General features: G+C 50.6%; 1 protein-coding gene and 1 long non-coding RNA gene across 3 annotated transcripts in view; one reads left to right on the forward strand and one right to left on the reverse strand.

Moving 5' to 3' along the window:
• On the reverse strand, positions 1-15,208 carry FAM180A (family with sequence similarity 180 member A). Its single transcript, XM_045495781.1, has 3 exons — positions 15,103-15,208; positions 4,283-4,383; positions 1-2,579 (listed from the first exon to the last, which is right to left on the reverse strand). The coding sequence occupies exons 1-3, from the start codon at positions 15,176-15,178 to the stop codon at positions 2,235-2,237; spliced, it is 522 nt and encodes a 173-aa protein (XP_045351737.1). The 5' UTR covers positions 15,179-15,208; the 3' UTR covers positions 1-2,234.
• The window catches only part of LOC123606924, a 24,431-nt gene continuing 7,465 nt past the window's right edge, over positions 7,825-24,790 (forward strand). The window contains exons 1-3 of one of the 2 annotated variants that reach the window (XR_006716572.1): positions 7,825-8,765; positions 12,655-12,761; positions 15,045-15,237. This is a non-coding gene — a long non-coding RNA (uncharacterized LOC123606924). Of the gene's footprint in view, positions 8,766-12,654; positions 15,238-24,790 lie in introns of both variants that reach the window. The other variant, XR_006716571.1, reaches the window with a different exon arrangement.

Consider the following 24,790-nt stretch of genomic DNA (forward strand, 5'->3'; position numbering starts at 1 on the left):
CCCTCTGTCCTTGATTGCCACATAAACATGTGCCCCAATTCATGAGTACAAAAGTGCCTTTAATTTTTGCTGCAGGGTGAATGAACTTCCAGGTTATCCCTGGTCCTGGGAACCATCCTCCCATTCACGAATCTCCCACCACTGGGAGTGACCGCGAATATCAGAACATGACAGGGAGGGACTACAAGGGTGGTCTGTCTAACCAGTGACTGAACAAAGGCCCTCAGATCCATCCTGATGGGGGTGGAGGCCCGGGGTGGCCCAGGGTGGCATGCAAGACTGATGTCAGGGTATTGCACAATGTCAAAGGATTGAGCCCTCTGCTAACCTCCTCTACCCCACATCCAGAGAAAGTACAAACAGCGAAGGCAGCCATGAGGCTAATCGGCCTTTTGGGAACTCCTGGCCCTGTATGTTGACCTTTGTTTTGGTCAGACAGTGATACCCACAGGGGGCTGGAGAACAGTGAGCGTCAGAGTGCAAGCAGACAGAGCTAGAGTGAGCATACGTGCACCAAAAGAGACTGGGAGAAGTGGATACAAAGATAATCAGAATTGGGCCCAAAGATAAAGCAGAAGAGACACAAACCAGGTCGAAGAGAACATGGAATATTAGAAAGGGAAAAATGGAACCAAAAGCATATATCAGAGACTGCATTTGAGGGCCGCAAAAGGGTGGTGTAATCAGGGAATGAGGACCAGAGAAACCAGCAGTCATTAATCTTTGGAGCCCGAGAACATCAGGATTTTTCCATGTTGTATTTTTCTCTGATGATGAATACCTTCGTCCTACATCCTACTATTTCTCCAAAAGGATCATGCAGCTGCGAAGCAATGACTTATTCAAAGTTTTTAAGAAGTCCAGATCAACTTTAGGCCATCATCCAATGACAATTGTTAAATACCCATTTCAGAATCAAATTTAGCCGGATAAGATCTCACTCATTCAAAGATGAGACCTCTTACGACGTTAGCCTCCAAAACCCAGCTGTCAAGCCAGGAGAGCCAGTGAGGAATCCGTATTAGGGCCTAGTGCCTCCCTCTAGCAGAGACCTTCGCCTACTAGCTCCGATTTAACACGGAATTATGACAAGCCTCCCTGCTTTGTCCCTTAGGCGGTAGCAGCCAAAATAGAACAAATTGCAACGGGCAAGTTGTGTTGGAAAGAAAGAGGAGCGGCCTCTTACAGCCTCGCAGTGCAGAAGGCAGGACACACACCCTACAGAATCAGCAAAGCCCCAGGGCCTTCTGGGCTTGGCGCAAACAGTCCAGCAGACCCCTTAGGTCCCGGTGGCCTCCCTGTGATTATCTCACGGCTGGTTCAGTGATCGTGGAACTTTCGGAAGTCGAGCAATCTTAGAGGTTATTTTATCCAATTCCTTCATCAGAACATTTCCAAGATCCTAAATAGAAGCTCGAGATGTTACGTACATACAGTTAACAAAGACAGCAAGTCAGCATTGCTAAAATGAAGGTTGTGGCATTTGAAAGGGTGAGTTCTGTTGTCTAAAAAATCATTTGTATTTGGAGCTCTCAGTTTTGGAGCTCTTCCTAGGATGATCCTCTCTGCATCAGCGTGCTTTCTCTGTTCAGAAGACGAGGTCAGACAGTTTGCAGCCTCTCTGTGGGCCCCTGTCGTGTTTCTCCTCTGTATTAGATCCACTTTCGGAGAAGAAGAGACAAGACAGAGAGGCCATAACATTACTGATTTTCTGGCTGATGCTTCTTGGTGACTTTTGGAAAAGTTGACACGTGGATCTTTGGCTAACAAAGTGTTTATTTGCTATAGCTCCAGCTTTTCGTTTTAAGTATCTTAACTATGTGGAACCTTTGGAATGATGTTCATTCGGCCTCACGCCCTGATCTCTGTCCCCCCATCTTCCCGCAATGCCCAAACCTCTGTGCCGTCTCCTCTAGCTCTGTCTTCGCCCTCGGGTGTTTATGGCGGTCACTCGGTGATGAAGCGCGTCACCAGGCAAATCAGGTGGCCTTTGGAGGCATCTTGAATGACCACGCTAGCCCTTTCTTGCAGCCCCGGTCACACTGTGACACGAATTAGATGTGCTTGTCAGGGAACTACGAGGGGCAGAGGACAGGGGGTTACTTATTTTATCTCTGCTACTCTGAGTTGGTGGCATGTGCTTTGTTGCAGGGCTCTGTAAATGGAGTAGAGAATGAAGAGTGTTTGGATTACCGCGTGTGCTGGTCCCTGCTCCGTGGCCGTGGGCCGGGCTCTCAGGGAGACACTCTGGGGCCTGAGGACCGCATCAAGTCATGCCTCAGGGCCTGGAAGAGGCTAAGGAGGGATTGGGCCCAGATGTCCTTCTGATGCCCTTGGGACAGGGCGGTGCGGTAGGCCGTGTAGGCCAGGGTCAGCGCTGTCCTTTCAAAGTCCTCTTTCTTGAGGATGCCAGGGTGGCTGGAGAGGCTGGCGCTCAGCCGGCGGATGTCCGGGATGCGCTTGGGGATCACGTCATTGCAGATGGTGCGGAAGTCAGAGGCTTTCCTCAACGAGGAGAGCTCCTCGTCCTTGATGGAGATCTTCAGGTCAGGGCTGATGTCAAGTTCAGCGAGCAGGAACTGGAGAGAGACACGGGGCGTGGAAAGACATGAAGCATTCAGGCTCCGCTGAGGACACCAGTGTATTCGTTACCACGTGTGTTCATTGAGGGAGACAGACGAGGAAAGAGCTTTGGAATCCAAGAGACCTGGGTTCCAGTTCCGACCTTCCCACTAGCTGTGTCACCCTGGACGAGGTACTTAACTTCTCTGAGCCTCATTTTCCTCCTGGGTGAAATGGTTAGTAACAGTACTTCACTGGGAGGTTGGGAGAAATGTAAGGCAAATACGGACAACGTCTAACACTGTGGCTGGTACAATGCCACTATTTAAGGGACTGACTTACTGTTATGAGTGCCCTGGACCAACCCCCGATTCCCTTTCTCCCCCCCCACCCACCGAAGATCTTCTAAAGCATGCGCTGACGGCTTGGGGTAATTTAAAATCAGAAGCTGAGGGGCGCCTGGGTGGCGCAGTCGGTTAAGCGTCCGACTTCAGCCAGGTCACGATCTCGCGGTCCGCGAGTTCGAGCCCCGCGTCGGGCTCTGGGCTGATGGCTCAGAGCCTGGAGCCTGTTTCGGATTCTGTGTCTCCCTCTCTCTCTGCCCCTCCCCCGTTCATGCTCTGTCTCTCTCTGTCCCCAAAATAAATAAACGTTGAAAAAAATAATAATAAAATAAAATAAAATCAGAAGCTGAATCTGAAGGATGCAGAAAATTGTACGAGGAATTAAGTGGGACACAGGGATTTGTTCTCATTTCTCACCTGTTCTTTAAGCGTAGGGTGGGGTAAGCCACACGCAACCCCTGCTCAGGACCAGGCTCATATGAGGAACGTAGTAACTACCTCTTGGACTCAGAGTTCTAACTCTTTTCTTTGTCTCTGACTCCCCCTGGCTCTAATCCATCTTCCATGCTGTTCTCTGCTATCTTTCTAGAACAGATCTGTTCACGTGACTCCCAAGGTCCAGACGTGCCCAAGTTTGTTCCCCGTGGCAGGATCTGAAATCTCTCCCTCCTCCCCCCAGCTCAACTGCTTGGCTGCAGCAGGCCATCTCTTTCTTAACCCGAAAGTTCTGGTACGTGGAGGATGTGGGAGGATGTCAAGGCAGGAGGGGGGTTTGGGAGATCATTGTGGTTCCTCATTTAACAGTTGAGATTCAGCCCCAGAGAGCAATGGGGGCATATGCAAGGTCGCACAGCCGATGGTGATCCTGGAATTTCCCCACTGAGCCGATCCAGGCAGCCTTGGGGGATTTGCCTGTGGTTTGGAGAAGGAGTGGGGTATTGGCGGCAAAGGTGAGCGAGGCAGAGGAAGAGAGCCTTCGGGGTGGCCCCAGACTGTCAGAAGCATGCAGTTACTGGAGACACGGCTCTACTGAGACAATCGGGGTGGCGTTGCCTGAGCACCCCTGAGCCTTTGCTGGGGAACGTGGCTCTCCTCTGCAGCTCGGGTGCTGGTACTCGGAAATCTCGAATTTTGCCTGGACGGAACCCCTGCAATGCCATCATTCCCTGTCACGGCGTGTGGGAAAGGGAGGAGACATGAGGAATACCTTACTGTGGGATGGGAAGGATTCGATGAATCCACAAACTTGTCTAGACCAGGCCCTATGACAGCAGGGGCCACTCATTTTCAGGGACTTAGGTCCCTTGGCCAAAAGTCACAGCGAAGGTGCGACGCCTTTTGCGTGACTTGAGTTGACCACTTTCTTGTCCTCCTACCTCATAGAGCAGTTCTACTTCCTCCAGGGAGGTCTGCAGGACGGGATTCAGGGGCATGGATGAGGATCTCTTTGGCCGATGCGCAGCAGGAAAGAGCATGGCTGCAAGAGACGGGAGTTAGTTCGAGAGGCTGCTTGTGCACATGGCCTTCTCCCCACCCCCGCTGACCTGGAGGAGGGCCGGCCCGTCTTGAAAGTGACTGACTCCACGTGGTGGTGGACGTGAAGCAGGAAAAAGGGACAGACGACTCTGGTGCGCCCCAGAGGGCTCCCAGGCATGTCCCATGTTACTATTTCAGACCAGTGATTTCAGACCCGCTGCTCATCAGAATCATCCCAGAAAGTTATGAAAAACTAGATGTCTAGGGATATGGATACCTTAGGGAATTTATGTAAAGCAAAATAAAACAGAACAGAAATGAGCGGACAGCCCTCCCTGCAGCCCCCCGCCCCGCCCCCAGTTTAACAAATGAGTTCTCTAATAACACCGTTCCCTTTGTTAATACGAAATGCTGGTTTATATTTATTGACAACCCTTTTAATCAGAGGATCAGACTTCTGGCTGTTCCCCAGCCATCTGAAATCGAGCTGCCAAGACTCTGGACACAGGTGGCAAAGGAAAGGCAGAGAGCCGCCACAAGCCCCTGACACTGGGCCCTAGGGGTGTGTGAAGCAAAGCTCAGGGCTTCCCCTGGGGGCGGGCTGAGAGGGGCATGTGGCGTGCAGTCATTGATTTGCCAATGTTTTTGGAGATACTGCATTTGGAGGTGGTACCTGGAGGAAGACGGATGAGCTGAGGGGTGGAGGGGGTGGCAGAATTAGGAACTGACAGAGGGCAGGTGAAGAAGACAGACTAAGATAGGGTATGGGCGTAATCGTTATGAATCCCAGTTCTCCAGGATGGTCTTGGGTAAGAGCAGACAGTCCCGTTCACCCCACAGCCCCACCTTGTACCAGGGCGCTGCGCAGAAATGATTGGTAACCCTGCTGCCTGCAAATAAAAGAAGGGACCCTCTTCTTCAAGACACTGGCTTGTGCCCTGCCAGAAAACTGGGGAACCAACTGTAAACATCCAAGCCGTGTCCGGGTAAGTGGCGCCCCCTGAAGTTGCGCAGTGCGCGAATTGCATAACCATACGTGACCGCTCTCCTTCTTGATAACGGTGCCCCGGGGGCCATCAAGAAAGGGTCCAGGGACGCCCAGGGTACTGTGGCTAAAGAAGTAGGGCACTGTGTAAGCATTTTAGAAGACTTTCTTTTGGAAGGGATAAAAATGAAGCATCTTCAACATAGGGGACATTTCCTGAAAAGCGCATTGGTAGGAATCTCCCACTTCCTGGAAAAAGCTGGCTGGTTGTAGTATTGCTATGATATCATTTCCTCCGTAACTCATTTCTTATCTCGACCACGTGTTTCTCACAGGCTACGACCCATACGGTTTCGTGTTTCTGCACCTCCAGCAGGGCCTGGCAGGCTTCTAGGGTGTGTGCAAGGTGCAGCTGTTGGCTGACCAAGTCCCTGCATGGAACGAGGCCTTGAGGGGCTGACTGGCCAGCTCTGCGTCCCCAGAGTATTTGGGGGAGAGGAGCCTGGGAGTTGCAGAGCAGTATTTCCTGGCCCGGCATTTTAGCAAAATTTGTTTTCTTTGCCAGTGAAGTGCCAGCTTCCCACGGAATCGTGGATTTGGGGGCTTGAGAAGGCCTTTGTCCCTGTTAACTGTTGTTTCAGGTGGGGCTCAGGAGAGTGAGGCATCTCCAGCTCTACCCGTTTGCAACCTTGACTGCACGTTAGAATCACCCAAGGGGGGTGGGGGGCGGTCTACGGCCATACCACCCTGAACGCGCCCGATCTCGTCTGATCTCGGAAGCTAAGCAGGGTCGGGCCTGGTTAGTACTTGGACGGGAGAATCACCCAAGGGGCTTTAAAAAATACCGGTGCCTGGGTCCTGGTTCAATTGAACTAGGGTACAAAGGGGACAGGAAGATTTTTTTTCAAAGCTTCCTAGGCCTCGAATGGCAGCGTCTAATGGTAGCCAAGGTTGAGAATCAGAGGCTGTTTGACCTGATGTGTAGAAGGAGCTGCCCAGGCTATATGGTCACTCTCAGGTTAGCCCAGGGGTTCTTCCTTCTGTGTGCCCTTCTTTTCGTCTTACCCTGAAGGGGTGGATGAAATTCCGTTCTCGGGATCTGAGAACAACTTTACTTTCGTTCTTCTCCCTAGCGGGATTCCTCTCTCATAGTAAAATTACAAGTATTGTTCCCTTAAAATAATTCACACTGTCCCCCACCCCACCCCAAATTCACACCCCAGCAGGTAAAGGGGATGAGAGGAAATAAATGTCCTGGGCATGGAGTCCTTTCTGTGTCCTGTCGTCTCAGACTTGGGACGGCTGCCTTCTGGGAAGTTCTTCGCAGCGAGGTCGTCTCCCCGTGAATACCGACACTTCTTTGACTCACACACCGCCCCAAGTGGACCCTGAGCTCTCAAAGAATGGGGAAGAAAACACTTCTAGATTCAAAGCTCAGCTTAATAATGAAAACACTGTTGTTTCCAATAGCTCTTAGTCTTAGTCTTCTTAAAAGAGCGAAGATTGTTAGAAATAGCTTCAGCCTCTAGACCCAGGGACTGGTGATTGCCCCAGACAGTGTGGGAGGAACATGGAATTCTGAAAGATGGCCCCCTCCCTCCTTGCTGTCCTGTTCTACGCACTTCCACTACATTCTGCTGGTCCTCCTCCCACTGGCGGTATGTTGGGCAGGTGTTTTCTACCACCATGGGTGTGGAAGTGTGGCCGGCCCCCGGCCAGACATCTCAGAGGCTCGGCAGTTGCCCAGGTCTGACTTCCCGTAAGCCAGGCAAGGCCTGGAGAGGAGGAATGTGCCTTCACGGAGATGCTGGAGGCAGCGCGTGAGACATAAGCTATGTCTGGTCCGTGTCAAAACATTTGGGCGTAAAGTGAAATATGCAGTCACTCCAGATGTTCTGGTCTCCGACAGTGAAGGCCGGACTCTGCCGGAAGTGAAAATGGCCAAAGCAAGAGCAGACCTGCTCTCAGAGGTGTCTATGGGTGAGGCTTTGAACCAGACTTGCTCCCTCATGGGGAGACCAACAGCCTCATTCCCCCAGGAAACCCTTCCCCGCGACCCCACTGTCCACCGTCCTTCTTCATCTCCTTAGGCCCTTGGCATCCTTTCTACACATTTCATCTTGCCGTCCGTCACCCTGAAAGTGTTCATTCTGGTTGCCAGCTCCTGGGAGCGAGGGAGGGAAGAAGTTTCTGCTTCCCCTGTTTGACCTTGATGTCTGCATAACACTGGGCTTTAAGGGAAGCCTCAATGTATATTTGGGGATGATTTTAAAAACAAACCACGTATTTTTTTTTTAAAAAGCCCAACAAGGGGCGTCTGGGTGGCTCTGTCAGTTAAGCGTCCAGCTTCCACTCAGGGCGTTATCTTGTGGTTCGTGAGTTCTAACCCCGCGTCGGGCTCTGTGCTGACAGCTCGGAGCCTGGAACCTACTTTGGATTCTGTCTCTCTCTCACTCTGCCCCTCCCCCATTCACGCTCTCCTTCTCTCTCTCTCTCTCTCTCTCTCAAGAATAAATAAACATTAAAAAAAAAAAACCAAAATCCCAACAAAAACAGAACCGCCATGGAGACTCCTCAGGCTTTGCTGGGGTTTTTCCTCTCTTCCTCCACTTCACCCCTACATTTATGGGGGTCGTTGTAAGGCTGTGTCCTCACGGAGAGTGATTAGTCAACGGTTTGGGGCAGCACAGTCTTCCCAAGGTGGAGGGGAGGGAGACCAGAGTGCCCCCACTGGATGGCCGTGAGCAACAGCACCTTCTCTGAAAGAGGGGACAGCGGGGGAAGCTAGAAACTGGCAGAAGGGTCCCACTCCCTCCTAGGCACCACCTGAATGTTGAGCCTCAGGCGGGAAGGCTACAGGGACAGGCGTGTCAAAATCACTGACTTTACGTGCCTTTTGCTTGATGTAAAACTGGGCCACTATGTTTTCTTCTTCTCCACCCGACACACCCAGCCCACTCTTCCAGGATGCGAATGTGCCTGCGAGGACCACTCCACGCCACCAGGGGACGTCGGAGACTTCCACGTCTCCTCGCGCAAAGGTCTCCTGTATGGCTGGTCGCAGGGCAGGAAGACCATGGGCTTCTCCCCAGTTCCCTGACTCCCTGGACAAACGAGCCCTCGGGGGGAAATTGAGGCTCTGTGATACATTGGACAGACCAGCACAGAGCAAATGACTCACTTGCCAAAGGTTATGCCCGTGCACCAAGAAGCCTGGGAACAGAGTCCAGAGACTTGAGCGTCATGTGTTGGGGCCTGTTCTGTCCACGTCTTCTGCCGAGGGACACATCTGGGCTGCGGACCAAAGTTATTAAAATGTGGAGCTCAGATCCTAACTGTGCACGAGCCCCCTGTGTGCTCATCGGCGTGCTTTGGGCTTTCCACACGTACCTTGTGAGGTAAGCACTAACTTGCCATGTCATAGATGAAGAAATGGGGAGGTTAAGAAACTTGCCCTGGGCCACCCAATTTGTTTGCCATGGGACTGAGATGAAAGCCAGGCTTTGCGGGCTCCAAAACCCAACCTCGCCAGTAGGGAGAACAGTGCTGTCTTTTTTGTAGGTGTATCGGCCCAAAGACTGGGCTCGGGGAAGGATAATGTAGTTAATGATGAATGCATTTGGTATAAAACAGATTCTGAAATGAGTCACGCACAATCTTTAAAAATCTCCGACTTACAATAATGTGAGACGCAAGGTCAAATTACTACAGGCCTATGATTGCTCTCTTACATAGACCGCCCACTCCTTTGCTCTCTCTTTGTTCCTTTGTGACCACTTGGCAAAATGACACCCCATCTCTTCGCCTATTCAACTGCTGCACCTGTTCACCTGAAATGCGGCCAGAGGAAAACACACCCATGTTAGACGGTCTCCTTTTGAGTTCATGATCGTTATCCTCACATGGGCCTTTATGTGAAAAATTTTTTTAACGTTTATTTAGTTTTGAGACGGAGAGTGTGAGCGGGGGAGGGGCAGAGAGAGAGGGAGACACAGGATCCGAAGCAGGCTCCAGGCTCCGAGCTGTCAGCTCAGAGCCTGATGCAGGGCTCGAGCCCATGGACCGTGAGATCATGACCGGAGCTGAAGTCGGACGCTTCACCGACGGAGCCACCCAGGGGCCCCCTCATCTGGGCCTTTAAATGCTGCCCGACCATTACCCATACTTCCCGGTTCCTCTCACTTGGTTTCACACCTTCCGCCCTTTCCTTAAACCAGTTGCCTGTCTCTTGTCCGCACACTCTGACTTCTCTGCTGTTGTGTCCATGCTCCCGTCTCCACATGGGTGTGCGGAAGTCTCCACGGAAGATGGCCTTCAGCCTTTCCACCTTTTCTCGCCTGCATCGTTAATTGACGTTCCCCTCCTTACTGGATCATTCGCATCAGCACGACAACCGGTCTCTTTCTATCTCAGAAAAAGAAACCCCTCTTCACTGGCTGCCCTTCGTTCTCACCCACCTCTTCACATTGCGGAGTCCTGGCCTCGTCTTCGGCTCTCTGCTGTCTTCCGGCCACACTCACTTCCGTGCTGACTTTCAACTTCATATTCCAGACCAGACATCCATGCCCCCGACCACCTGCAGGCATCGCCTTGCCCATTCGTCTCTCCTGACCCCACACCCAGGCCCAACCCCAACACACACACACACACACACACACACACACACACACACACACACACAAATGCACACACATCACACACATACAAACCCATCTCCCCCCCACCATACCCTTCCTTCTTTGTCTAGTCGTCCCCATCTCTCTCAGTTGCTCAGGCCAGACACCTGGACTTTTCTATTTCACATCCTACAGCCAACCAATCAGCAAATCTTGTGGGCTCTACCTTCAAAATATACCCGGAGTCTGGCTGCTTCTTGCAACATCTCTGCTCGACCCCTGGCTCCGGCCGTGAGCACCTCTCCTAGTGGTGTCTCCGCTTCCATCCTTGGCTCCCCCCGTCATTCTATTCTTAATACAACCACTAAAGGGAAAACGTAGGTCAGATGCTGTCACTCCTCTGGCCAGAACCCTCGGTGGCTTCAATCTCGCTCAGAGTAAAAACCCAAGATCTCCAGAGGGCGAGCAGGTGCTACAAGACTTGACCTCTTCCTACCTCTCTGAACTCGCTCGTCATTCTCCCTGGGCTCACGCCACCCCAGCTGTGGGCCTCACCGTTCCTTGAGCATGCCGCACCTGCTTCTACCACGGGGCCTTTGCACTTCCATTTCCTCTGCCTCAAATACTCTTTCTCCGGCAACTGAGTGGCTCATGCCCTTGCTTCCTTCAGGCCTTTAGGCACCTCTTTTGGGAGACCCTCCCTCACGTCTCTATTTAAGAATATAATCCTCTTGGGGCGCCTGGGTGGCGCAGTCGGTTAAGCGTCCGACTTCAGCCAGGTCACGATCTCGCGGTCCGTGAGTTCGAGCCCCGCGTCAGGCTCTGGGCTGATGGCTCAGAGCCTGGAGCCTGTTTCCGATTCTGTGTCTCCCTCTCTCTCTGCCCCTCCCCCGTTCATGCTCTGTCTCTCTCTGTCCCAAAAATAAATAAACGTTGAAAAAAAAAAAAAAAGAATATAATCCTCTCTACTCCGTCCCTAATTTATTGTCCTCAAATAAACCAGATGTCTTATTTGTATAGGTGTTTATTGTCTGTTTCCCTCACTAGAATGTCATCTCCCTGAGAGCATGGGATCATGTCTGTTTTGTTTGCTGCTGTGTTCCCAGTGGGAAGCATCCTGCCCACACCTGTTGAATGAACCGATGGTCCATAGAAACACATGAACTACCCTTGTCACGTCCCTCCATTCTTTTCAAACAGAGCGCTTTACTAAAGCCTTCTTTTCTAACAGGATGGTTCTAGAACTTATTTGCATTTCCAGGTGCCGGCTGAATATCAAAAGGCTGGTGTGGTCTCCTGTCTCTATCACACCCTCCCTTTATCTCTGAGGAGTCCTTATCCCTGCTTGGGAGAAGCTCCTTTTTTTTTTTTTTTTTTAAGTTTATTTCTTTTGAGGGGGAGAGAGAGAGAGATGGAGGTAGTGTGCGTGCAAGAGGGGGGAGGGGCAGAGAGAGAGGGAGAGAGAGACAAGCTCTGCACTGTCAGCACTGAGCCTGATGCTGGGCTGGAACCCAGGAACCGTGAGATAATGACCTGAGCCAAAACCAAGAGCCGGACACTTAACCGACTGAGCCATCCAGGCACCCCTGGGAGAAGCTACTTTGAAGGATCTCAGTCAAGGCTGGCACCTGTCCCTCCCCCCCCAACCCCCCCCCCCCCCCCCCCACCACCTATCTTGAGCTGTCCAAGCTTTCTCACCCAGACCCGGGGACAGAAGTCCCCTTACATGGAAGAGCCTGTCTTTGCTTTGTGACCTGACCTTCTCTCTGACTTCTTGTGGTCTGGGGCAAAATCTCCACCCACCCCACCCTCCTCCCCGTCTTCCAAATGTGCTCAGTAGAACAGGATGGTATTAAGGCCAACCACGGTTTCCACATAACCACACAGCACTTGTAGCAGAGAGCTTGTTGGGAAGGATTCCAACTGCACACCATATCAAGCCAAAGTACAACCACATTTTTAATGAATCCGTGAAAGCAAATGATAGTGGGTGTGGAGGGGCAAAAAAACTCTCATTTACAAAAGATCTTTTGGGAGATCTTATCGATGTCACTTACTTTTCTGCTCCCGGGCCAACCCTTTGGAAACCCAGTGGTGTGCTGAGGGAGCCAGGACCTTGGCCCTGCGTGTTGGGGTCCTCTGTGGGAGTGTTTCTGAAAGGGCCAGACTGCCCCATCCCCTTGGGGGAGCTTAGGGCTGCCAGGAGCGCCTGGAGGGGACGTGGGAGCTCCGGGCAGACTCTGATGCCATAGATGCTGATCCTGGGCTGGGGAACAAAATCCAGCTGTGTCCTTCCGGCGGAGGGACCTGGGGCTCATCAACTGCCTCATCCTCTGGTTCCCTCACCCGTGGATGGTCAGAATAGCACCTGCCGGTGGGGGGGGGGGGCGGTTACTGCGGCCACGCAGGTGCGCTCAGTTATCCCAGTCCCGTCAATCAGTCAAGACTTAACTGAACACTGATCACCGGCCCTTCCCTTCATGGAACATTCGTGATTGAAAGCACACACGCTAAAAGAGACACGTAAAGACGACATAAATCCCACCAGGTAACTAAAGGGCCATCCTTCTCTATTAGCCTGCTTTAAGAAGAATAATTTACGTGTGTTTAATAAAAACAGATATTTAATGTGTACATTCTAATATATACTTTCCTCTTTTTGTTTTTAAAGACTGGTTAGCTCCCCTCAGCCCCCCAAATGGAGCTCTGGCAGGCCCTGGGGGTGCAGGGAGTTGGGCCAGGCGTGTCCGGCTTCTAGGCTGGCCTCCCGAACCACAGGTGAGTCATCAGGTCGGTCAAGTTGGTGGGGCCGGAAGAGCCTGGCTGGCCCGGAAAGCTGCCTCCCAGGGCGGAATCCTAGAGAGCACTCGTTGGGAGAGGCTGGGAGAGCCTTGGGACAGAGGGTGTGTTCCTTCTGGGTTTATTTCTACATTTCCGCTTGGGGGCAGAGGGTGGGGGAGGGTGGAGGCCAGGGTGCTGGTGTGGGGGTGGGGGTTGGGGTAAGGATGAAGGCCAAAGGAACAGTTAAGTACGTTTGGAAAAATTGCTGTGTACTTGGGCGTGACTCTCATTCCGTCTTTAAAAGAAAAGGACAGTTGGGTCCTCCTTTTATAATTAGGAAAAAATGTTAAAAATGAAAAAAAAAATCAACTACGTGGAAGACTTTTGATGATGGTTGCAGGACTCTGTCATTTGTGGACTCCGAACCCTGACGGGAACCACTAATCTAGCGCTTAACACGGATGCCTCATCGTGTCCTCTGTTTCACCAGTGCTGACTTCCCGTCTCCAGATGGATTTGTTATTATTATGCAGGGGGCAGACCTTCCCCAGGGAGGGCCCGGGGCAGTCACTTGGTCCCAGGCTGCTGCTGCAGAACCCTCTGTTGAGCACCCCAAACTTCCTCAATGAAGTTTTTTTCAGAGGTTTAAGTGGGAGGTGATAGCTCACATTTAGAAGGTTCTTCATGGCGTACAAAGCGTCTTGTTTACACTTTGAATGTGACCTTCACCACGAAGCGGGGAAGATAAATTTTGTTACTGTTAATACGAGACTTGTTAGGGAACCAAAGCTCGGAGAGGTTAAGAAGCTTGCCAGACGTCACACGACCAATTAGAGGCAGAACTGAAATCTCTGGGTTGCTTGTGGGGAAAGCTCATGATGTGCCTCTGAAGTTTCCAAGCCTTGTTACAAGTCAGATTATCTCATTTGCCTTTCTAACAGCCTGTGCATTAGGAGGGTGGATGTTGTCATCTTTCTCTAAGGGACAAGTTAAGGAAGGCCCCCAGTGTCGCGCAGGGGCAAGGGGCCGAATGTAATGCCAAGATCTCTTTGCTCTCCTTCTAAGTGTCGCCTCCAACATTTGTGCGTATCATGAGCAGAGGTGTGTGTGGGTGTGGGTGATGTTACCAGACGGAAAAAAAAAATAAAAGGAAAACGCTACATGAATTATTCGTCTCTGGGCAACAATCGCTTCACAGCTCGGCTCAGAGAGCTGGCAAGTCCCTGATCTCAAGCTTAAAAATGAGGGAATAAGAACCTCAGATAAGCGAGGTGGCTTTGCTCCCCACCCGTGTCACATCCGTTTGCCCTGTGCTTCTCTGTTCCACACTGGCTGCTCCTTTCCCGACACTCTCCCTGAGAACCCGGAGGCTCATCGTCACCCCCGCCGTGCCCCCGCTGCCATGCCCGTCCTCATTCTATTTTGGATCTCTAGAAACACCTATGAGCCTGACTTCTCTTTCCAGCTCTCTTGGGGAGAGAGTCCTCAGTCCATTTCAAGCAGTGGAGACCGTCGGGTTGAGCTCTGCACGGAGTGGTCCTCACTGCTGCTCCCTCGGTCCCCAGCAGTGATCAACTGTAATTGGCTGGATGGGCGACCAGTATCTGCCACCCGGAGCCGGTCCTGGGCACAGAGAAGAGGTGCCACGCAGTCCCCAGGGGAAGGAAGTCAGCTGTGAGCGAAAAGCCTTGCCGGGTTCCCTCCTCTCCGGGGTGGACTGCGGGGCCAGTGGGAGTAGCCGTCTGGCACACACGTGAATGCTAAGGGTCACCCTTGCTCTCCTGCCACTGGGCCGGCTCTCCCCAGCTGGAAAGATGTACCCAGTCTAGCTCAGGAGCCGCGTGGAGACCTCCCTGTGGCCAGCCCGTGGCCAGGGCCCCTAGTCGGGTCCCCCAGGTGGCAGGCCTTTTGCAAGCCAGCACCCAGAGCCCCGGGATACTGGTGTTCGTCCTGGTACCTGCTGTTCACGTGCCCTGTCTGGCTGCAGCAGGGGGTGGGCGGGCAGAGGGGCTGGAGGGAGACTACCCACATCCACGGAGCAAAGATAACTTGGCTCTGGTGTGTCAGAAAGGGCTGTTTTCTGCATTCTCCACCTCCACCCAGATCCCTCAGCGGCTTTGATGTGTTTCAGCGTCCCATCCCCCATCACCTTCTAGCACCTTCTGACTTGTCAAGAAGCATAAAGTAATTGGCAGAGACGAGATAAAAGAGGGGTGTGTGTGTGGGTGCCGGGCGTCTAATTTCCTTCCACCGCCTTACTCTGCCCCCCCCCGCCCCCAGATTTCTAATTGCATTTGAGAAAGAATAATGAGCATCAAATAAATACAGAGCAACTTACCCCTGCTCCACCTGTGGGACACCGCCGCCTGAGCATCATAACACAACAGCAGAAGCAGCAGCGTGTTCCAACACATCTTTTGCTCCAAAAAGGTGACACTTGTCCTCGAACCCAATGGGACCTCAGGAGCTACAGGTATGCCCGTGCTGGTCCTCCCAGTGTGAAGGTAGAGTTCTTACCCCCCTTCGCTTTACAGAAGTGCAAAAGGCGTCCTTTCCTGCCCCAGAAGGGTGGAGGCAGAGACTGCCTCTTAGGGGGGTGGGGACACAGGAATTGGGACCTCTGCTAATTCGACTCTCTCTGGGATTGGGGGACCGGGCTTCCACAGAGAGACTCTGTTTTTGAGCACATCTGGAGTGACTCACGGGGCATGTGATCTCCTTGGCAGTGGGGTGGATAAATATAATTTCTGTACTTGAGTTCCATGTGTTGGATGGACCCACTGGAATTTTTCTTTAGCAAACAGACTCGTGGAACTTGTTAGAGAGCCCGGCAGAGAGCTGGCTGCTGTCCGCATCAACACACACACACACACACACACAGAGCAGAGCCAGGGGTGTAGACTGCAGGAAGAGCCAGGAGGCTTGGCTGGCAGACCAGACGCTGGGGCTGGCAGCCCAGCCTTGCCTTCAGGACAGCAGAGTCATTGTGGTGTCCGGGCTGAGTGTCACTTGCTGCCCTTCCCCTGAGCTGGACCTCACCACATTGGTGCCTGGGGCCGGCTCTGAGAGGCTTCCCCAGGTGGCAGGGTCAGCGGGTTGTGAGGGGCAGAAGCAGAGCAGTGCTGTGGCACGGGGGTATTGTACATGCGGGTAACCATCCAGGGACCCACAGGTGACCCTCTCCTCCCGGTCACATTCATGACGCCCCAATTTCTGGGCTATGTCTAGCTAGACCTGGGACCAAACCGCTTTGATTCTCCTGAGCAAAATGGTAGTGTTTTTCCATGATCTTTTTGGGGGTGACTATTTTTATTGAGGTCTAACTGACATATAACATCGTGTAGGTTTAAGGTGTGTACAACGTGACGATTGGATTTGATGCCCTTCTGTATTGCAATAAGATCACCACTGTGGCGTTAGCTACCACCACTATCGTGTCACGTAATTATCATTTCTTTTTCGTGGTGAGAACATTTAAGGTCTGTGATCATTTTTAAAGTACTGCCATGGACACCTTGGTTTTTGTCTCATACCTTCTTGACCTTCTCCGAAATGGTAGATGTGTAATGCTGGAGCTTGAAGGACATTTTAGGATGACTTATGTGCATGGTTTCCCACCTAAAGAGGTGGTGCCCAGGGTACAACGGCCCCTGGAGAGACCTCAAGGTCTCTCTGCTTTGATCAGAACTTTTATCTGTTACAAGAAGTTGCTTGAAAAACAAATTTGACTATAAAATTTGAAAATCACTGATCTGGGATGCCTGGGTGGCTCAGTCAGTTCAGCATCCAACTTCAGCTCAGGTCATGATGTCACAACTTGTGAGTTTGAGCCCCGCGTCAGGCTCTATGCTAACAGCTCAGAGCCTGGAGCCTGCTTCGGATTCTGTGTTTCCCTCTCTCTCTGTGTTTCTCTCTCTCGGTGTCTCTCCCTTTCTTTCTACCCCTCCCCTGCTCATGCTCTGTCTCTCTCTGTCTCAAAAATAAATAAACATTAAAAAAATAAAAAAAAACCCACCGATCTTACTAATATTGACAGTAGCTATTGGGTGCTTAATTTGTTTCAGGCGCTGTGCTAGGCCCTCTCCTTGTCTTGACTGATTTAATGCTTGCATCGAGCTCTGAGGTCTGTACAGCACTGCTCTCCTGTCTTGTAGGCATATACTGTGAGTCACAAATGTAATTTAAAAATTTCTGGTAGCCCCATTAAAAAAAGTGAAAAGAAACAGTATTACACCAATCATAATGATATATTTTATTTAACCAAATATATCTAAAATATAATTTCTACATGTAATCAATATACGTCTCAACAGAATCTTTCCTGTTCTCGTGTATTTCGCACAGCACATCTCAGTTCAGAACAGCCACATTTTAATTTATTTCCTTATTTTTAATGTTTATTCCTCTTTGAGGGACAGAGAGAGAGCATGAGCAGGGGAGGGGCAGAGAGAGAGGGAGACACAGAATCTGAAACAGGCATCAGGCTCTGAGCTGTCAGCACAGAGCCTGATGCGGGGCTTGAACTCACAGACCACGAGATCATGACCTGAGCTGAAGTTAGAAGCTTAACCGACTGAGCCACCCAGGCGCCCTCAGGACAGCCACATTTGAAGGGAATGCTTAAATACATGTGGCCAGTGGCTACTGCACAGAGCAGAGCAGGGCTAGGAGAGGTTCTGTCACCAGATCACCACAGTAAGTTTAGTTATTGCCTCCCAGAAGTTCTACTTTCTTAGCAACTGTCACATGTACAAAACAGTGTTATCAGTTCTAGTGTCCATGATATACATCGCATCCCCAGGACATACTTATCTTATAACTGGAAGTTTGTACCTTTGACCACCTTCACACATTTCTTCTATCTTTGGCAACCACCGATCTGTTCTCTGTTTCTTTTCTTTCTTTTCTTTTTTTTAAGGTTTTACATAGAAGTGAGATCATATGGTTTTTGTCTTTCTCTGTCTGGCTTATTTCACTTAGCACAATGCCCTGGAGTTCCATTCATGTTGTTGCAAGTGGCATGATTTCCTTCTCTCCTATGGCTGAGTGATATTCCAGTGTGTGTGTGTGTGTGTGTGTGTGTGTGTGTGTGTGTGTGTGTATGCACACACACCACCTCTTCTTTATCCATTCATCTGTCAGTGGACACTAGGTTATTTCATGTCTTGGCTATTGTGAATAATGCTGCAGTGAGGATGGGGGTGACATGGTTGGATCAAATGATAATTCTATTATTAATTTTTTGAGGCCCCCCCATGCTGTTTTCCACATTGGCTGCACCATTTTGCATTCCCACCAACAGTGCTCAAGTGTTCCCTTTCCTCCACATCTTCACCAACATTCGTAATCACTTATCTTTTTGATGATGGCCAAGCTAACAGGTGTAAGGTGATATCTCATTGTGCTTTTGATTTGCATTTCTCTGGTGATGAGTGATGTTGCACACCTTTCACATACCTGTTGGTCATTTGTATGTCTTCTTTGGACAAATGGTCAGTTCCTCCATCTGTTTTTTAATCGGATTGTTTTTTTTTGGCTACTGAATTTGTATGAGTTCTTTATATATGTTGGATATTAGTCCCTTTTCAGGTATATGATTTACAAATATTCCTTCCCATTTTGTATGTTGCCTTTTCATTTTGTGGATGGTTTCCTTTGCTATTCAGTGTGCTTCTTTTTGTTTAATTAGTTAATTTATTAATTCAGAGAGAGAGAGAGAGAGTATGCACACAGAGGAGAGGGACAAAGGGATGAAGAGAGAGGACCCCACCACTACAACATGGCAGCAGGAGGCAAATGTCTAGGTTCTCCAGGAGCTTCACTGAAGGCTCGGAAACCCCTGACCTAATACACTGACTTTTTCACGCTCTCCTTGTTTTTCTTACGCAGCAATTCTGTGCACACGGGCTGAGACCAACAAACCCTGGGCTTCTGTGATGACACAGTAAACCCCAACACTGGAGCTTCCCAGAGTTACTGATTGTGTAAAGAACACTTTGGGGGGTGGGAAGGATGTTCTACTTAAGGCAACAGCCTTTGAGTCCATTTTCACCTCTGAACTCCCGCTGCCCTTACCCGTGTACCTCTGATCAGCAGCGGTTGCTTTACAGCTTAGTTATACCTAACCATTTACTGAGTTCTGACCACACACCTGATTCTATTTCATTCAGTTTTCATGGCAAGTCTGTTCGGTGGATACTATAACAGAGCTCATTTTATGTATGGCAAATTGAAGCTTAGAAAGGATAAATAGCTAGGGTCACACAACTCTTCAACGGTAAATACTCTTATAAGCTACCTAGCAGGGGCTGAGATGAAAACGAAACACCAGTGAAACAGCTTCTACCCACTGGAAGCATCATGCAGCAGAGGGACTGCGGGGCTGGGCCCTTGCCGTATAGAGTAATAGGTGGGGGAAGCTTCTGGTCATTTTGAGGGCTTCAGCACCGGAGCGGGACAGTCAATACCCATTGGTTTGTCATTCACTAATTCATGCATCTAGTCTTTGGGCATCAACTCTTTGGGTTGATCAGGCAATGGGCATATCAAACCGAATGAGGGGTCATCCCCAGCATCAAGAATCTGTATTCTAATCAGGGAAATTGGCACCTCCATAGATATTTAGAACATGCCATGTTAGATTTAATGATGGAGGATCCTATGGTAGGAAATGAGAGGGGAGAGTTATCAGGGAAGGCTTCTTGGAGGAGTTGAGACCGGAATTAAGTTTTTAGGGATGAGTTGGATTTAATTAGGTTGTGGAAGAAGGAACAGTGTGGCGGGGGTGGGATAACCCAAAAAATGGCACAGAGGGGAGAGACAAGTTGATGTGTGTGTGGAAATAAAAGTGGTGGCCTTGTTGGAAGATCAAGGATGAACCAGGCGGCAGTGGGAGGCAGGCTGGGAGGGAGGCAGGGCCCAGTCAAGGAGAGCCTTTTGTGCCATTCCCGGACTGTGCGCTATCGGGAATAGGGAGTCATCGAGGCCACCGTCGGGGGAGTGAGGTGGCCAGCTTTATGGTGGCTGTGCTGCTGAGGGTGGATTTGACAGAGTAGAGGCCAGTCAAGAAGAGAGCAGATACGAAGCCCTAGGGAAACATGATAAGGACCTGAAGCAGGGCCGGGGCTAGTGGTGAATGTGAGGAGTGCATGACTTGAGCAAGCTGGAAGTGGTAAAATCAGGGGCACGCGGTGATCTCACAAAGAGCTGAGAGAGGAGAGAGGGGGCAGACCAGAACTTCTGGGGTGTTCCCAGCTGAGACTGTGGGCACGGAAGGAGGAGGTGCTGGTTTCGGGGATGTTGTGACTTCATTGTGGAGGTGTGGAGTTTGTGTGCGGGGCCCGCGTTGCTTGGTTTCTAGGCACTCGCTCCCTACTGTGCCCTCGGTGCCATGCGGCTACTGTTTACCTGTGAGCCTTGGGGACGGCTTCTCACTCTCTGAGCACTAACCTCTGCATACGGGGGTTCTCTGCTGTGGTCTGCAGTGGTAAGGATGGGAGACAGCGTAAACTTTTCTCAGAGAGAAGGGTTCTTTGTAGATGGATTGGGATATGAATGAAAATAGATCCCTCATTGGAAGGAAATATGGACACCATGGCATAACTCTTTTGGGGTCTCCCCCCTTAACCAAGAGGGGGACCTTAAGTTCCCCTCTTTATCTGGTTGACTCCATTCATCCTTTGCATTCTGGCTCAGGTGTCCCTCTCCTTGGGAAGCCCCTCCTGGCCTCCCTGCCTAGAGCGATTTTCCCAAGGGAGCATATTTATAGCGCTGTCAACCTATCCTCTGTATCTCAATCCATTTGTAATTTACTTTGTGACATTAAAAGAAAATGTTTTATTTATTTTTGAGAGAGAGTGTGAGAGTGTGAGCGAGGGAGGGGCAGAGACAGAGGGAGACAGAGGATCAAAAGCAGGCTTTGCCCTGAGAACGTAGAGCCTGATTCAAGGGCTCGAACTCATGAACTGTGAGACCATGACCTGAGCCAAAATCAAGAGTCAGACGCTCAACCGACTGAACCACCCAGGCACCCCTTTACTTTGTGAGATTTTGATGAAGCCTATTAAACTGTAGATTGTAAGCCCTACGAAGGCAGGGGCTATGCCAATGTTTGCTCACCATTGTATCCCCAGTACCTTCTGACACTTAGTATGGGCCCTGCCAGCAAGGCAGCTGGGCAGTAGGGGTCTCTGTTAAGGTCCTGGCAGAAAACAGGTGGCACTCTTTAAAAAGGAGCTGAAGCATCTAACGTAGAGACTCTTTACAAGGAGGGAAAGCGTTAAGGGACCAGTCCAGGGACTCATCACAGTGGAGGCTGTTACTATGTGGGCGGGATCGAAATAGGTCCCCCAAGAAGATATTTTGAAGTCCTAACCCCCAGTTTCTGTGAATATGATCTTATTTTGAAATAGAGTCTTTGCAGATATAACCAAGTTAAGATAAGGTCAGCTTGGGTGGACCCTCATCCCATGTGACTGGTATCCTTCGAAGAGGGGACACAGACAGAGATACATGAGGAGAAGACGGCCATGTGATGATGGAGACGGAATGGGAGGGATGCACCTGTAAGCCAAGGAATGCCAAGATTGTGGGCCATGATCCGGAGCTAGAAGGGGCAAGGAAGGATCCTCCCCTACGTGTTTCGGGGGGGCGTGGCCTTGCCAACACCTTGATGTCAGACTTTCTAGCCTCCAGAACTGGGAGACGATACACTTCTGTTGTTTTCAACCATCCAATATGTGTCGCTTTGTCACAGCAGCCACGCGACTCTCCTACACCCTCCCTCCACCTGGGGGACAAAGGAAGGAAATAAACTGTTTGAAATGAGCTTTAGCAGAGAGGCCACCTGCCAAGAGCTGGGGCCCAGGTGAAAGAATACAACCACTGCCAACTACGGTCCAGCAGGGAACAGGGGAATACACGCCTTGACCTCTCTCCTCTCCCCCTTTCTAATTTCCCTCTCCTGCTTCCATTAGTCTAACCCATCTGACAGCCAGAGGGCAAGGGAGTGGGGCGATGGGGTCTGTAGGTGTCAGCCTCCTGGGCACACGGCAGAGTGGCCAAGGGGGAGAGTGATGCGAAGGCCGGGAGAATAGATCCCATCCCGTAAGTAAGTAAAATGAATGGGAGCAGGACAGAGGCAGAACTCCAAGATCATTCTCGTTTCTAGTTTGGGAACGGACAGTTTTATGGCACTGCTCCGTTTCTATCATGCGGAGAAAAGAGAGGAGACCTAGGTTTTAAGAGTTGGGACTTTTGTGTCTGGCTTCAAGCCCTGCCCCCTGGCTCAACACCCAGGTTCTGAGTCTTATGAAGCCTCCCTCTCTGCGTGGCCAGCCGGCACCTTTAGGCTGGATTCTATTTTAAGGCTGTAAGTGAGGTAATTTGGTGTGACAACAGAAACACAGCTGTAATTATGAAGGGCCAGCCTCTAAAGCAGAAAAGTCACCGGCCCTGAAGAGTTGCCAACACAAATGACTCAGTAGTACGTGCACGTTTGTGCCAGGCCGGGCCAGGACACCCCCCGGCAGCACAGAGGTCCCCTGCACACAGAGTAAAAGGAACATTTGGGTGACTCAGCTCCTGTGGTGACGTAAGGCCTCCACATCCAGGCGTTGGCAGCTCTACGGGCCCGGGCAGTCATTTGGGGGAGTAAAGGTGAGGCCCACCAATTGATGGGCCAGTTGAACAAAATGGGCCGGATCTCTCCTCTGGTGGACATGCCATCAGGCTCAGGCTGGGCAGCAAAGCCCCGGAAGCTGGGTTTACATGTCACCACAGCATCTGAAATGCGATCAGTTCAGCCGCCTGGCTTCCGCATAGACGACGTGCTGTGTGGTCTCCATTGTAAGTGCAGGTACCGTGTCTGGGGAGGCCAGAGAGTGGAGAGACTGTGTTTTTGTTTGACTTGTCCAGCCTGAGATCTTTGTGTTTCTCAGATTAAAAATAGCCAATTAGACCCTTTGCTTCTAGCATGTGTGTGTGTGTGTGTGTGTGTGTGTGTGTGAGGGAGGGAGGTAAAACAGGGACATAGCATGCATTCAGATTTCACTGGAACAGATTCTAGACATTCCTATCCATCCCTTAGGCTTCCTAACTCTATTCGTGATGCTACTAGTCCCTCTCAGAATTGACCCAGTTGTCTTTATATGACAAACAGGTGTCCACCCCTGCAAGCCACTGTGGAGAAAACATCAGTGGTGGCACTGTCCTCTGAGAGGTTCCAACTTTTTTTTGTTCTTTAGCGAAAGCAACTGCCAAACAGGATCCCCCAAAGCAAGTTACCAGGGGGTCTGAGATAGGCAGATAGGTAGACAGACAGATGGATCGATGGCCCCATCCAATCCAGTGCTCCTGGGGTTGCCTCGCCTGAGGAAGCAGCTGAAGGAGTCTTTGCGGGAGGGGCTCAGATCTTCAGTATGGTTTTCTTCTTCTTCTTCTTTTTTTTTTTCGATTTCATTGAGAAATTATTGACAGACATCCCTGTAAAAATTTAAGGCATACAGCATGATGGTTTGATTTGCACATGTTGGGAAATGATGACCACAGTAGCTTCGGCTAGCTTCCATCTTCTCGTAGAGGTAGAATAAAAAGAAAAGAAATTCTCCACGTGAGGAGAACTCTCAGGACCGACTGATCGGGACACCGCTGTCCTCAGCAGTGTTAGCTGTAGTCCCCGCACTGTACAACGTGTCCTTAGGACTTACTTATCTGATAACTGGAATTTTGTATCTTTTGACCGCCTTCCTCCAATTCCCCTCCCCCTGGTATAGCTTTCTTGACTGAGCACAGTCCAGAGGGATCCCTGCTGTGGCTTCCAGAAGGCACTCTGCTTATGGTGACTACATACCCCGGGGAAGTAAAACTCCTCTCCAGCCCTCAGCCCCTCACTGCTGTTGGCACGGCCGGTGAGGGCTAAATACCGTTTGATCCCTCCTCAAGACTTCTCATTTCCTTTGCATTTTGTCCTCCAATGCCCTACCTACATACTAATAAGAACCTGGATATTTTTGGATATTTAAAGGCAAAGGAGCAAGGGCCTTAGAAAATATCAGCTGGATTTCTAGTTACTACCAACTAGGGGATGTTGGTTGAGGCATGCTATTTGCACTGCAAACTGTAAAGAGGGGTGTCTCAGTTACACAAAAAAGTATAAGTCACACTTGCTCAAAGAATTATGACCTAGGGGTGCCTGGGTGGCGCAGCCGGTTAAACGTCTGACTTGCGGTCAGGTCATGATCTCGTGGTTCGTGAGTTCAAGCCCCATATCAGGCTCTGTGGTGACAGCTCAGAGCCCAGAGCCTGCTTCGGATTCTGTGTCTCCCTCTCTCTCTGCCCCTCCCCGGCTTGTGCGCGCGCCCGTGCCCTCTCTCTCTCTCTCTCTCTCTCTCTCTCTCCTCTCCAAAATAAATAAACATTAAAAAAAAATGAAAAAGAAAAAAATAATTATGACCTAGAAGGCAAGACATTTAATTAGAAAAAAACTTACAGTCAAGGCAATATCTGCGAAGAGCAGTGGGTATTAAATGTGTGACACAGCCCTGCAGTATGTTAATCCACTGGGATGTTGGGAATGTTTGTTACAGGAGTTAGGCCTACCCTGACTAATATTCTGTGTGTGTGTGTGTGTGTGTGTGTGTGTGTGTGTGTGTGTTGGGGAAGGTGGGAGTGTCAGAGAGGTGGAGGTGGTGGTTGGGCGATTCCAGAAGGAATTTCTCAGAATGGAAAGTTCACTGGGGTGGGCGTCTTGGCTGTTCTCCGGCTAGGATTCCATAGAAGGCGAAGACATTGCCGAGACTTTATAAAGGAGGAAGTGATTGGCGTCCCTGCAAGTTAAATCCCACCTCTTGCCCTGAATTCTCGCCTTGCAGGGATTTGATGAATGGATGTGAAAATATGCTCCGAAGCTGTCACTTACAGTAAATGGCGGGTCGGCTCTGCTCGGAGCCAGTGGGTGGCTGGGCTGGGAATGGGGAGGAACAGCCAGGGAGGCGTTGGACGTCCGTGATCCCAGCAGGCTTGGGGAA

The sequence above is a fragment of the Leopardus geoffroyi genome, chromosome A2 (genome assembly GCF_018350155.1).
Source record: "Leopardus geoffroyi isolate Oge1 chromosome A2, O.geoffroyi_Oge1_pat1.0, whole genome shotgun sequence".
Taxonomy (NCBI): Eukaryota; Metazoa; Chordata; class Mammalia; order Carnivora; family Felidae; genus Leopardus; species Leopardus geoffroyi.

Bases quoted from the DNA above. Each gene is read 5' to 3' on its own strand.
- FAM180A (XM_045495781.1), bottom strand. From the start codon at position 15,178: ATGTGTTGGAACACGCTGCTGCTTCTGCTGTTGTGTTATGATGCTCAG. The intron at 4,384-15,102 runs GTAAGTTGCTCT...CGTCTCTTGCAG, and splicing joins GTCCCACAGGTGGAGCAGGG to CCATGCTCTTTCCTGCTGCG. The intron at 2,580-4,282 runs GTAGGAGGACAA...GTCTCTCTCCAG, and splicing joins AAGTAGAACTGCTCTATGAG to TTCCTGCTCGCTGAACTTGA.